The sequence below is a fragment of the Ranitomeya imitator genome, chromosome 1, assembly GCF_032444005.1.
Source record: "Ranitomeya imitator isolate aRanImi1 chromosome 1, aRanImi1.pri, whole genome shotgun sequence".
Taxonomy (NCBI): domain Eukaryota; kingdom Metazoa; phylum Chordata; class Amphibia; order Anura; family Dendrobatidae; genus Ranitomeya; species Ranitomeya imitator.
In genome coordinates this window covers 378334124-378347602 of record NC_091282.1, presented here as the reverse complement: position 1 = coordinate 378347602, position 13479 = coordinate 378334124, and the positions used below count along the sequence as shown (strand labels likewise).

General features: G+C 49.8%; 1 protein-coding gene across 5 annotated transcripts in view; it reads left to right on the top strand.

Annotated features, from left to right (window-relative positions):
- Positions 1–13479, top strand: part of TUT7 (terminal uridylyl transferase 7) — a 119830-nt gene that overhangs the window by 70986 nt on the left and 35365 nt on the right. For all 5 annotated transcript variants that reach the window (XM_069761971.1, XM_069761962.1, XM_069761969.1 and 2 more), the window contains 5 exons: positions 4300–4450; positions 6410–6496; positions 6616–6716; positions 6807–6864; positions 6975–7078. In XM_069761971.1, coding sequence (XP_069618072.1) covers positions 4300–4450; positions 6410–6496; positions 6616–6716; positions 6807–6864; positions 6975–7078 — 501 coding nt within the window. The remainder of the gene's footprint in view (positions 1–4299; positions 4451–6409; positions 6497–6615; positions 6717–6806; positions 6865–6974; positions 7079–13479) is intronic.

Here is a 13479-nt window from a genome sequence, read left to right as displayed (position 1 = left end):
AATGGTGCTCCCTCCCTTCCAAGCCCCGACGTGCGCCCAAACATTGGTTTACCCCCACATATGGGGTACCAGCATACTCAAAACAAACTGGGCACCAATTATTTGGGTCCAATTTCTCCTGTTACCCTTGTGAAAATAAAAAAATTGCTTGCTAAAACATAATTTTTGAGGAAAGAAACGTGATTTTTTTATTTTCACGGCTCTGCGTTGTATGGGGGTTCAAAGTGCTCACCACATATCTAGATAAGTTCCTTGGGGGGGTCTAGTTTCCAAAGAATGGTCACTTGTGGGGGGTTTCTACTGTTTAGGCACATCAGGGGCTCTGCAAACTCAACGTGACGCCCGCAGACCATTCCATCAAAGTCTGCATTTCAAAAGTCACTACTTCCCTTCCGAGCCCCAACGTGTGCCCAAACAGTGGTTTTCCCCTCCCACATATGGGGTATCTGCGTACTCAGGACAAACTGGACAACAACTTTTCGGGTCCAATTTCTCCTGTTACTCTTGTGAAAATAAAAAATTGTGTGCTAAAAAATAATTTTTGAGGAAAGAAAAATGATTTTTTATTTTCACAACTCTGCGTTATAAACTTCTGTGAAGCACTTGAGGGTTTAAAGTGCTCACCGCACATCTAGATTAGTTCCTTGGGAGGTCTAGTTTCCAAAATGGGGTCACATGTGGGGGAGCTCCAATGTTTAGGCACACAGGGGCTCTCCAAACGTGACGTGGTGTCGGCTAACGATTAGAGCTAATTTTTCATTCAAAAAGTCAAATGGCGCTCCTTCCATTCCGAGACCTGCCACGTGCTCAAACAGTGGTTTACCCCCACATGTGAGGTATCAGTGTACTCAGGAGAAATTGCCCAATACATTTTAGGATCCATCTTATCCTGGTGCCCATGTGGAAATGAACAAATTGGGGCTAATAGAAATTTTTTGGGAAAACAAAATAAAAAAAGTACTTTTTCATTTTTACGGATCAATTTGTGAAGCACCTGGGGGTTCAACGTGCTCACTATGCATCTAGATAAGCTCCTTGGGGGGGGGGGGGTCTAGTTTCCAAAATAGGGTCACTTGTGGGGGAGCTCCAATGTTTAGGCATCAAAGGGCTCTCCAAACGTGACATGGTGCCCGCTAAAGATTGGAGCCAATTTTTCATTTAAAAAGTCAAATAGCGCTCCTTCCCTTCCGAGCCCTGTCGTGCGCCCAAACAGTGGTCCCCCCCCCACATATGGGGTATCGGTGTACTCAGGACAAATTGTGCAATAACTTTTGGTGTCCAGTTTCTCTTTTTACCCTTGGGAAAATAAAAAAATTGTTGCTAAAAGATCATTTTTGTGACTATGTTGCTTCTGCTGCTGTGAAGCACCTGAAGGGTTAATCTTCTTGAATGTGGTTTTGAGCACCTTGAGGGGTGCAGTTTTTAGAATGGTGTCATTTTTGGGTATTTTCAGCCATATAGACCCCTCAAACTGACTTCAAATGTGAGGTGGTCCTTAAAAAAAAAAAATGTTAACTATTTTGTCACAACTCTTGCTTAACAGAATAAAAATTTGAAAATTGCAAAATTTTCAAAATTTTAGCCAAATTTCCATTTTTTTCACAAATAAACGCATAAATTATCGACCTAAATTTACCACTAATGTCACGAAAAAACAATCTCAGAACCGCTAGGATTCGTTGACGCGTTCCTGAGTTACCTCATAAAGGGACACTGGTCAGAATTACAAAAAACGGGCAGGTCTTTAGGCCATGTTCACACTTTGCGGTTTTTACCGCGGAACCGCGGCGATTTTGCAGCTGCGGGTCCGCTGCAGTTTCCATTACGTTTACAGTAACATGTAAACCCTATGGAAACCGCAAACCGCTGTGCACATGCTGCGGGAAAAAACGCGCGGGAACGCAGCGGTTTACAACCCGCAGCATGTCACTTCTTTGTGCAGAATCGCGGCGGTTCTGCACCCATAGGAATGCATTGATCCGCTTACTTCCCGCATGGGGCTGTGCCCACCATGCGGGAAGTAAGCGGATAATGTGCGGGTGGTACCCGGGGTGGAGGAGAGGACTCTCCTCCAGGCCTCGGGAACCATATTTGTGTAAAAAAAGAAAAAAAAATTAAAATTAAAAATGCTATACTCACCTCCCAGTGCTGCACGCGGCCGTCCGGTCTCAGGTTTGCTATGCGAGCAGGACCTGCGGTGACGTCGCGGTCACATGACCTTGACGTCACGAAGGTCCTTCTCGCATAGCATCTCTGGAACCGGACCGCCGCCTGCAGCGCCGAGGAGATCGGGACGTCAGAGGGTGAGTATATCATTACTTTTATTAACATTACTATTGATGCTGCATATGCAGCATCAATAGTAAAACCAGTGCAGGATAAACCCGCAGCGGAACCCACAACACAAACCGCGATAAATCTGCAGGGATAACCGCAGCGGGTTTGCCCTGCAGATTTATCAAATCCGCTGCGGGAGAACCCGCAGCCCCCTTCCTACGTGTGAACATAGCCTTAAGGTCAAAATAGGCTGGGTCATGAAGGGGTTAATGACACTACTCTGGTCCCACTCGGCCAGCTTGTGACTGCAGCTTTTCACTGATCGTAAGTTGGAGGTAACGGTCAGAAGCTCTTAAGCCCCTTTCACATATCAGTTTTGTTTTTTGCCATCCGTCGCAGATTGTGGAAAAACTGATGCGACGAATCCGTCTTTTAGCCAGATCTGGATAATTGGATCAGAGCATTCTCGGTTAAAAAAGGAATCCGTCGTTGTCCGTTTTTTCAATGTACACAAAAAACATTCCTTTGTCTGGCGGCCGGAGACAAAAAACAATTTTTGACGGATCCGACGAACGACTGATGAAACGTGAGGCCATCCGTCGCTAATACAAGTCGATGAGGAAAAACGGATCTGGCGGCATCAGTTGCCAGATACGGGGTTTTTTTTTTTGTTTTGTTTTTTCCAAAATTCGACAGATTGCGACTGGCAAAAAACTGATGTATGAAAAGGGCATTAATGCAAGTCTGAGAGTTTCATTCTTGGTAGTGAATTCTGGATCGCCCAGAAAAGTGGAGCGATCCATCAGGTCACAACCTGCACAAGACTGCCTGAAACTGCTGCAGTAACTGATGACGATGGTGCTCGTGAGTACATTACTAGGGGCAAGAGATGGCTTTCACTTTGTCTGACAGCCATCTAATGTGTGTGGCCAGCTAAGGCTACGTTCAGACTAGCGTTGCGCGCCGCTGCGTCGGCGACGCAACGCACGACGCAGCAAAACGCACGCAAAAACGCTGCGTTTTGCGACGCGTGCGTCGTTTTTTGCCGAAAATCGGACGCAAGAAAAATGCAACTTGTTGCGTTTTCTTGGTCCGACGCTAGCGGCAAAAAAGACGCAAGTGTTGCAAAACGCAACACACAAAAACGCATGCGTCCCCCATGTTAAACATAGGGGCGCATGACGCGTGCGTCGCCGCTGCGTCGCCCGACGCTAAGGCGACGCACACTAGCAGAACGCTAGTGTGAACGTTGCCTAAAGAGCATGTTAATCTGGAAGGTCAGGTGCTTTTGGTAAACCTTCTGGCAGCCCTATTGTTCACTTCTTGATTACTTGGACAGAGCATTGTATTAGGCTGGTTTCAGACTAGCGTTCCTGTGCGCTGCGAATGGCAGCGTACTTCCTCCTTGCTTTCTTCCTTCTGCTGGCTGTGTCCTGCTTTTCCCTGCGTACCCATCTATAACATTGGGTACGCAGGGACATGCACTGTATGCAGATGTGTCCGCATGCGGTAATTTTGAGGTATGCGGCACCCGCACGGAAACGCAAAATTTTGTTTTTCCATGCGGTCGCCGCATGCGATAAGTACACAGGACACAGAAGGCAGAGCTTCACGGAGGAAGCAAGGAGGAAGTACGCCGTCATCTGTAGCGCACAGGAACGCAAGGCTGAAACCAACCTTACCGAGAGGTAAATGGCTTTACATGTCACTAAAGCATCTTTCTAGCAATTTGAATGGTTTGTCTTCGAGCTATATTCCAGACGTTATGAATAAAATACATTCAAAACATTCTTTGACAAATATCTTGGTAATGAAAGAATGCTTCCAAATCATAGTATTTTCTTTTTAAATGTACATCGTCTTTAGAAACTCTTCTTTCCAAGAAAATAAAATGCTCTAGCCCTCTGCTAGACTTAACTGTTCAGTTCATCCTAGGGAACAGACACTCAGTGATCATTTATGTTTGATCTAAAATTTGAAGGTCTCAATGTTTTTGTTTTTTTTTTCTTTCTTGCAATTCAGCTTCCCACCATTGTGTGCAATTTGTGCAAGAAAGAAGGGCATCTAAAAAAGGACTGTCCAGAAGACTTTAAAAAAATCGAACTGGAACCCTTGCCACCGCTTTCTGCTAATTTCAGACAACTTTTGGATCAAGTTTGTATCCAGTGTTATGGTGAGTGTTTAGTGAGTTGGAAGAATGTATTGCATGTTCCACATACCGTATATACTCGAGTATAAGCCGAGATTTTCAGCCCAAATTTTTGGGCTGAAAGTGCCCCTCTCGGCTTATACTCGAGTCACGGTAGCGATGCGGTCGGCGGGTGAGGGTGCTGAGGCATACTTACCTAGTCCCAGCGATCCTCGCGCTGTCCCTGCCTTCCTCCCCGTCTTCTGTGCTGCAGCTTCTTCCCCTCTTCAGCGGTCACGTGGGACCGCTCATTACAGAAATGAATAGGCGGCTCCACCTCCCATAGGGGTGGAGCCGCCTATTCATTTCTCTAATCAGCGGTGTCGGTGACCGCTGACAGGAAGAGGCTGCAGCACAGAAGACGGGGAGGAAGGCAGGGACAGCGCGAGGATCGCTGGGACTAGGTGAGTATGTTATATTTACCTGTCCATGTTCCAGCCGCCGGGCGTCGCTCCATCTTCCCGGCGTCTGCGCTCTGACTGTTCAGGTCAGAGGGCGCGATGACGCATATAGTGTGCGCGGCGCCCTCTGCCTGATCAGTCAGAGCGGGGAGACGCCGGAACGAGACGCTGGGAGCTGCAATCAAGAGGTGTGTGTTTTTTTTTTTTTTTTTTATTGCAGCAGCAGCGGCCATGGCACAGATTTATGTGCAGCATCTATGGGGCACAATGAACGCTGCAGAGCACTATATGGGGCATCTGTGCAGCATCTATGGGGCACAATGAACGCTGCAGAGCAATATATGGGGCATCTGTGCAGCATCTATGGGGCACAATGAACGCTGCAGAGCAATATATGGGGCATCTGTGCAGCATCTATGGGGCACAATGAACGCTACAGAGCAATATATGGGGCATCTGTGCAGCATCTATGGGGCACAATGAACGCTGCAGAGCACTATATGGGGCATCTGTGCAGCATCTATGGGGCAATATGAACGGTGAAGAGCACTATATGGGGCATCTGTGCAGCATCTATGGGGCAATATGAACGGTGCAGAGCACTATGGGGCATCTGTGCAGCATCTATGGGGCAATATGAACGGTGCAGAGCATATATGGGGCACAGATATGGGGCAATATGAACGGTGCAGAGCACTATATGGCACAGCTATGGGGAAATAATGATCTATTTTTATTTTTGAAATTCACCAGTAAATGCTGCTTTTCCACCCTAGGCTTATACTCGAGTCAATACGTTTTCCCAGTTTTTTGTGGCAAAATTAGGGGGGTCGGCTTATACTCAGGTCGGCTTATACTCGAGTATATACGGTATATATATAATGTTGAGCATTGTGTGGATATTGAGCCCTTTGTGTTTGCCACTTGCAAGTTCTTGACTGGTCTTCCTCCCTTTCCCTTCCTTTAATTAGCTTAAGTATGTCACTGTTGGTGCAGATTTAAGTTTTCTAAAGCTGCTCTTATGTCTCTCAAAATGCAAACCCATCTGGCTAGGCCCTGGCTAAACACCACCTAACCAGTAGAAGATTGCAGTGACTCATTGGATAATCCATTAACTCATCCAAACTCCGGAAGTTATCTATCCATGTATTGGAAATTACTTTCTGACTGGTGGGGATCCACCCATTGGGACCTCCATCTGCTGAGCACGGTCTGATTTGCTATAGTGGCTGGACATGTGCCTCAGTGCCAATCATTCTCTGGTACTGCTAAATACAGCGCTTTGCTTTTTACATCTGGTAGTCCAATAGAATAAATGGAGCAGTGAAATACATGTCCAGCCACTGTGCCATTAAGACCAGAGCCCTATTCTGTTGATTGAAGGTCCCAGTGGTTGGATACCCTTTGACTAGAAAGATTTCTAACAATGGGACTAAACCTTCACATTTTATTTAAGTAATACATCTATATATGGGTTATAGCTGTAAATATTTTGATGGAAGTTGCTGAAATATCTTATTTATCATTGGCCTATCTTGCACAGAGGATTTTTGTCCGACATCACTAGAAGACCAAGCCCGAGAACATATAAGATATGATCTGGAAGACTTCATCAAACGTGAATTTAAGGGTAAGTATATTGTATTGAACACGGTTATGAGCACATGGCTTTACCAGTCACTTGCACACTTTTTTCCCCCTATGACATGAATACTATGATTACGACTGACAGTTACCATCTCATTTTAGGAGCCAGGTTGAATTTGTTTGGGTCCTCGAAAAATGGGTTTGGCTTTAAACAGAGTGACTTGGATATCTGCATGACATTTGAGGGCCTTGAAACCGCAGAGGTAATTAATGTCTTCAGTGAAATACTGTGGTGTATGATGGGAACTGCAGTGACACACCTTTCTTTGCAACTTTTTTTTTTTTTCCTCTAGGAACTAGATTCTATAAAAACTATTGAAGAATTGGCAAGGCATCTTAGAAGACATCAAGGTAACCTTGAGTGTTTTGATATTGGCCTAACAACGGCATAATGTACACCTTAACTTGGAGGAGCAAGTGGAGGGAAAAATAAAAACAAGGTTTGTTTTCTTTCCTCTAAGGTTTGAGGAACATTCTTCCGATTACCACAGCTAAAGTACCAATTGTAAAGTTCTACCACGCAAGAAGCGGACTTGAAGGAGACATCAGTTTATATAACACACTGGTAACTATACGTAATTGATGTTAATGAGGATTGTACTGCTGACACAATAGGAACTAAATCCCATTTCTAATATTGGGCTATGGTCACATGATCTGTATTTATCACCCACTCCTAGTTTTGGCTTCCAAATACTGAAGTGGTGACTTTTTTCGATTATACTTTTTCCCCCGATTGTTCCATTCCTGGTTTTGGCTTACAAATGCTGATGTAAAATATGCAGTGTGACCATAGCCTAAAGCTCACTCTTGTCTAATTTCTCTATCGCCTTTCATTGGGGGACACAGGAACCATGGGTGTATGCTGCTGCCACTAGGAGGCTGACACTATGCAAATAAAAAGTTAGCTCCTCCTCTGCAGTGTACACCCCACCGACAGGAAATAGGATCTTCAGTTTAGCTTAGTGTCAGTAGGAGGTGGACACGGGTCTTTCATTAGACCCTTATCTACCTCAATGTGCGTCGTTTCCTTTCAGGTTTTTCCGGAGGGATACAGGGTGAACAGTCACACCTGTAGTCCCACTATGCGGACTATGAGTACGGCGTGTACTGCCACCCCGTATCCTCATAGATTCCTCTCCAGGACCAAGATCCTAGCACACAAGCGTGCTCAGAAGTCCGGTCCTGGCTCCGTCCCCCACCCACTCGCCCACCAGAGCCTGTCGGTCGGAGGAGACGAGGACGTCCATCAGCTCCGTGGACGTCTCATTCCTTCCAGGTTAGTACCGGCGGGGGATCTTTAGGTGAGTATTTTCCCGCCCCACCCTGTGGCTTCCCTGGATCCCAGAAATAAAAAAAAAAAAAAAAAAAAAAATCCTATTTAGGGGGGTTTTCTGATGCGAATCGCATCTCTTTTCAGCCGCGCCACTTCCGTGGATGCGGCCTCCCTGTTCCGGCGCGGCTGCCTTTACGGACCACCGCGCCGCTTCTTGTCCAGGCACGCTATCTGCGTGGCCTTGCTCAGGGGGGGGGACATTTCCGCCTCGGGTCCTGCAGGCTTCCTAGCCCCAGCTTCAGCGCGGTGGCTTCGGCCCTCAGTGGCTCCCCTGCTCCGGCCGCTGTTTGCGGCCGTTCATTTCTTTTCTGCGTGGTGGCTTTGCGTCGCATCGCTCTGGCCGCTGTATGCGGCCGTTCTTTTCAGCGCGGCGGCTTCCCAGCCGCCACATCGCTTCGGCCCTCTCTGGCTTCCCTGCTCCGGCCGCTGTATGCGGCCGTTCATTTCTATTCAGCGCGGCGGCTTTGCCGGCCGCCGCATCGCTTCGGGCCCACTGCAGCTGCGTCCCTCTGGCCGCTTACAGTGCTGCTCATCCTCCCTCAGCGCGGCGGCTTGCCAGACCGCCACACCGCTTGGGACCTGCGGCTGCGCTACTCCCGCCGCTGTAGGCGGCCGCTCACCATCGCCTTCTGCGGCGCACGGTTCTCCGCTGCGGCCCTTCCATGCCGGTCACCGATCGCTAATTTAGGCCCCGGCTTCTGCCTGGGCCTACTTCCGGTGCCGGACTCCGCCCCCCTTCCTTGTTCGTCGGGCGGGCTTTTCTCCCGCCCGACAATTTCACTGAGAACCGCCTTTTCTCCTCCCACCGGCGCCATCTTGGGACTCCTGAACCACGAGTCCCCTCCTCCGGAACAAGAGAGTGAGATAGTACAGTGGTAAGGTGTGCAGGCTTGCAAACAGAGCTGTGAGTTCGAACCCCAGCAATGAAAGTTAATTTTAAGCAACGCAGATCGATCAAGATTACGGCAGCAGGCCTTACCACCCTCCTGCCTAAGGGTCTATTTCTCGCCGGAGGTCCATACCATCTAGCCGGACAGCTTCCTCCGGATTTCGTCTGCCGTAAGTAGCTCTGCACCGCAGACTGACACTCCGCTATGTCTGTCCTGCAGCAACCCGATTGTTCCCACCGCCCAGGATCCCCCAGCCGATCCGCCCCAGAGTGATACCCATCCCAGGCTGGGCCTCCTCTCTGTCTCAATCGGTGGCCAATTTAACAGGGGTGTCTCAAACCCTGGTTTCCGTGCTGGATCGGTTACCCCTGCAGACCCCCGCAGTAGCCACCGGGTCGCAGGAAGCTCCGTCCAAGCCTTCCAAGGCTAGCTGCAAAAGGTCCAGACAGGAACGCCGGTCTGAGTCCTCTTCTCGCTCCATCTCGCCAATCGGTCCTCCTCTGCGGTCGGCGTCCTCCCGATCCTCATCCGCTGAGTCAGGCGAGGCTTCTCTGATGCGCCTTCGGAGGATAATTTGGGGCCGGATTCGAACCAAATCGCTAACATGAGGGATATGGTTCAAAGCCTCATTGGAGCGACCAATCAGACCTGTGGCATCGAAGATTCCTCTACGAAACCCGCAGATCAGGCGGTTTCGTTTAGACGGTCTAAACTACCTCCCAAGGTATTTGCTCCTCATCCTGAATTCGAGGAGCTTCTGGCCAGAGAGAGCGAATTCGACCAGACGTTCTCAAAGAGACAAGCGTCTTGGAGTCTCATATCTCTTTCCTCCGGATCTCATTGCCAACCGGAATGAGAGGCGTTGGAGAACGACCTCTCCCCCTGTGGATCCGTCGACCGCTAGACTTGCCGCCAACACAGTCCTTACGCTGTCCGGTGGGCGGCTCTGAAAGATTCCATCGATAGGATCATGGAATCCTTCGTGAAGTCGGCCTTCGAAACTGCCGCATCATCCCAATGCCCGGCTTTGGCTTCCTCATGGGTTTCGAAGTCTGTATCTGAGGGGCTAAACAACTCCGTTGGGGCATTCAAGCTGGAGCTCCGTCAGGCCGGCTGGCGGAACTTGCCACCCAGATTACTCATGCCGGGGAATAATTTGTTCCCGGGACGTCGCGTCTTCTGCCGCACGGGCGCCCAGTAATGTCGTTGCCAGCTGTCGCACTGTTTGACTCAAGAGTCATCGAAGAAGTCCCTCACTAGCCTGCCTTTTCAAGGTTCACGTCCTTTCGGTTCCAAGCTGGACCAAATTATTAAGGACGCCACTGGTGGCACCAGTCCCCTTCTCCAGACCTCACCTACTTCCCCTTAGGCGGCTACTTTGGTCTTTTCGACCTTTCTCGTAGTTTGCGGCATCAGATTCTTCTTCGCAACTGCAGAGGCCACAAGAGAAGAAGGTTTTCTTCGGCTCACTCTTCCCTGGCGTGCCCGCTACTCCTAAGGTGGATTCTCCAGGTCCAGGACTGGAAGTTCCACTTAGGTATGACCCACGACTAGACCCCAGCCCGTTTCTTAGACTGGGCAACCGTCTCCTGTTCCTCAGGGACGTCTGGGTCTCCTCAGCAGAGGTCGCATGGGCCAGGGCACCTGTTCCCTCTAGACACAAAATCTTCTTTTCACGGTCCTGGGATCGTTTCCTTCAAATCCCAACCTACGAGAGACCCCGCTCTAGTCCCGGTTTTTCTTTACTGCCATTGTTTCCCTCCTTAAATCCGGAGTAATCGTTCCCGTCCCAGAACAGGAACGGTTCACAGGCTTCTCTTCGAATCTTTTTGTACTGACAGAGAACGACAAGGGTCGTCCCAGTCCAGATCTCAATTTGCTGAAGAAGAAGTTTCGTCGGAGACACTTCAGGACGATATCCCCTCGTTCAGTAATCGCTTCCATGGAGGCTCAGGAATTTCGGTTTCAGGCTCCCGAAAGTCTATCCATCTTTCCCGACATTCTAACTGTTGCGGGTGGCTCGTCAACAGGAAGAAGTTCCGTCTTGTTCAGCGCCTCGTATCTCCGGGCATGTTCTTCGACACTTGTCGGACCAGAGTCTTCCTTCCCGAAGACAAGATATCCCTCCTTTGTCAGGAAGTTCACTTGCTCCAGGGTTCTCGGCTCCCCTCCTTTCCGATGGGCCTTAAAGGCCCTAAGGAGGTTGGTTGCAACATCGGAAGCAATTTTCCCTTCGCCCGTTTCATTCAAGACTTCTTCAGCAGGCTATTCTATCACAGGGGACAGGTCTGTCTTCTCCCTGCATCGTCCGATCCGGTTTTCTCCCGGGTCAAATGGTTCCTCGACTGGTGGCCGAGGTCACTTCTCTTATCCCAGAGTAGATCCTTCTCAGCATATCCTTCCTTCCAGTTCCCTGGCAGGTGGTGACGACGGGCGCCAGCCCGCTCGGCGGAGGCGCGGGGCTTTGTCTCCTGTTCTTTCAGGGTTGTTGGTCGGCGCAGGAGTCCTCTTTGCCGATCAGTGTTCTCGAGTTCCGGATCATCTTTCCGTCTTGCCTTCACTGGGTAAGGATTCTCAGCAGCCTGCCAATTCGAACCCAGACAGACAATGACACAGCAGTGGCATACGTCTACCACCAGGGGTGGACTCGGCGTTCTCTGGCCTCGGCCGAGATTCCAGGATCCTCCTTTGGACAGAGGCAACGGTCCTGGTGAGCTCCGCAGTGCATGTCCCCGGCGTGGACATTTAGGCCGCCGACTTCCTCGGCTTCGAGGACCTCGCGGCAGGGGAATGGTACTTCAGGAGGTTTCCCGTCGGATTGCTCTTCGATGGGGGACTCCAAAGGTGGACCTCATGGCGTCCCGATTGAACAGGAGGTCCCTCGGGTCGGCCCAGGGTCCCGTGATCCCCTCACAGTGGTGTTGACATTTTGGCCATTCCTTGGTCGCAGTTCCTGCTCCCCTATCGGTTCCCACCCCTTCCATTGCTTTCCAAGCTGTCGAAAAAGATCAAGGCGGGATGGGTGCCGGTCATTCTGATCGTCCCGGATTGACCCTGGAGGTCTTGGTTTGCAGACATCGTCTATCTTCTCGCGGACACCCCTGGTGCCTTCCAAACAGACCCGATCTGCTGTCTCAGGGTCCGATCTGCCACCCGAATTATCGGTCGCTCAGTTTAACGGCGTGGATGTGGACTCCACTGTTTTTAAGAGTGTCCGGCCTTTCGGCCCGGATGAGTCACACTATAATCCAGGCTAGGAAGCCTTCGTCTTCTTCCAGGATCTACTATTGTACCTGGAAGGCTTACTTTCGCTGATGCGAGTCCAACCGCTTTTCACCTATGTCCCTTTTCCCTGCCTTCCATTTGGTTTTCCTTCAGGCAGGACTGGATTCGGGCTTCGCTCTTAGTTCTCAAAAGGGCCAGGTTCCTGCGCTCTTCTTCCCTTTAAGAAGACTTTATCTCCTCAGCCACGGGTTAAGACTTTCCTTCAAGGAGTAGTCCACGCTGTCCCTCCGTTCAGGGCCTCTGTGGATTCATGGGATTTAAAGGTTGTGTTGGTTGTTCTTAGGGGTTCCCCCCTTTGAGCCTCTCAGGGAGTTTTCCCTGTCAGTTCTATCTCGGAAGGTGGCTTTTCTCAGGTCCATCTCTTCGATCCGCCGCGTTTTTGAGTTGACTGCCATTTCCTGCCGTCCTCCTTTCTTGATTTTTCCACCAGGATAAGGTGGTCCCAGGCCTCCGCCTTCCTTCCTTTCTCGAGGTGGTTTTCATCTTTCCACCTCAACGAGGACTTCGTTCTACCTTCCTTTTGTCCAGCTCCGACTCATCCTCTGGAGCGATCGTTGAACAGGCTGGACCTCGTCAGGGCAGTGAGGATCTCCCTGGCTAGCACGGCCGCTTTCCGAAAGATGGATTCTCTTTTCGCCATCCCTGATGGCGTGCGTAGAGGCCTGCCGGCTTCCAAGGCGACGATTGCTCACTCGATCAGAATGGCAATTTTGGAAGCTTACCGGGTCAAGCACAGAGGGCCCCCTCCTGAGATGAAGGCTCACTCTACCCGGGCAGTCGGCGCTTCCAGTGCGGTACGTCACAGGGCTTTCGCCGACGGCTTTGCAAAGCGGCAACCTGGTCTTCCATCCACACGTTTCGCCGAACTACGGCGGACTCCAGCCTGGGCAGAAGGATCCTGCAGGCGGCAGTGGTGAGTCCTCTGGCCTGATGGAAGTCTGTTTTTTCCCACCCCAGGGACTGCTTTGGGACGTCCCATGGTTCCTGTGTCCCCCAATGAAAGGCGATAGAGAAAACAGGATTTTTGGTTGCTTACCGTAAAATCTGTTTCTCGGAGCCTTCATTGGGGGACACAGCACCCTCCCAAGTTGAACAGCTCTGTTTACTGTCTACGTTTGAGTTCTTTGAACACTCTGAGTGTTTGAAGCTGTTAATCTGTGAAGCGCCATGGATTTTGTTGGCGCTATATAAAGTTTATTATTATATTATCCTTCTCTTTTACACGTTGCTTCTCCTACTGCTTTCTCACTAACTGAAGATCCTATTTCCTGTCGGTGGGGTGTACACTGCAGAGGAGGAGCTAACTTTTTATTTGCATAGTGTCAGCCTCCTAGTGGCAGCAGCATACACCCATGGTTCCTGTGTCCCCCAATGAAGGCTCCGAGAAACAGATTTTACGGTAAGCAACCAAAAATCCTGTTTTACTAGATTACAGCATTTTAGCTAAACATTTCT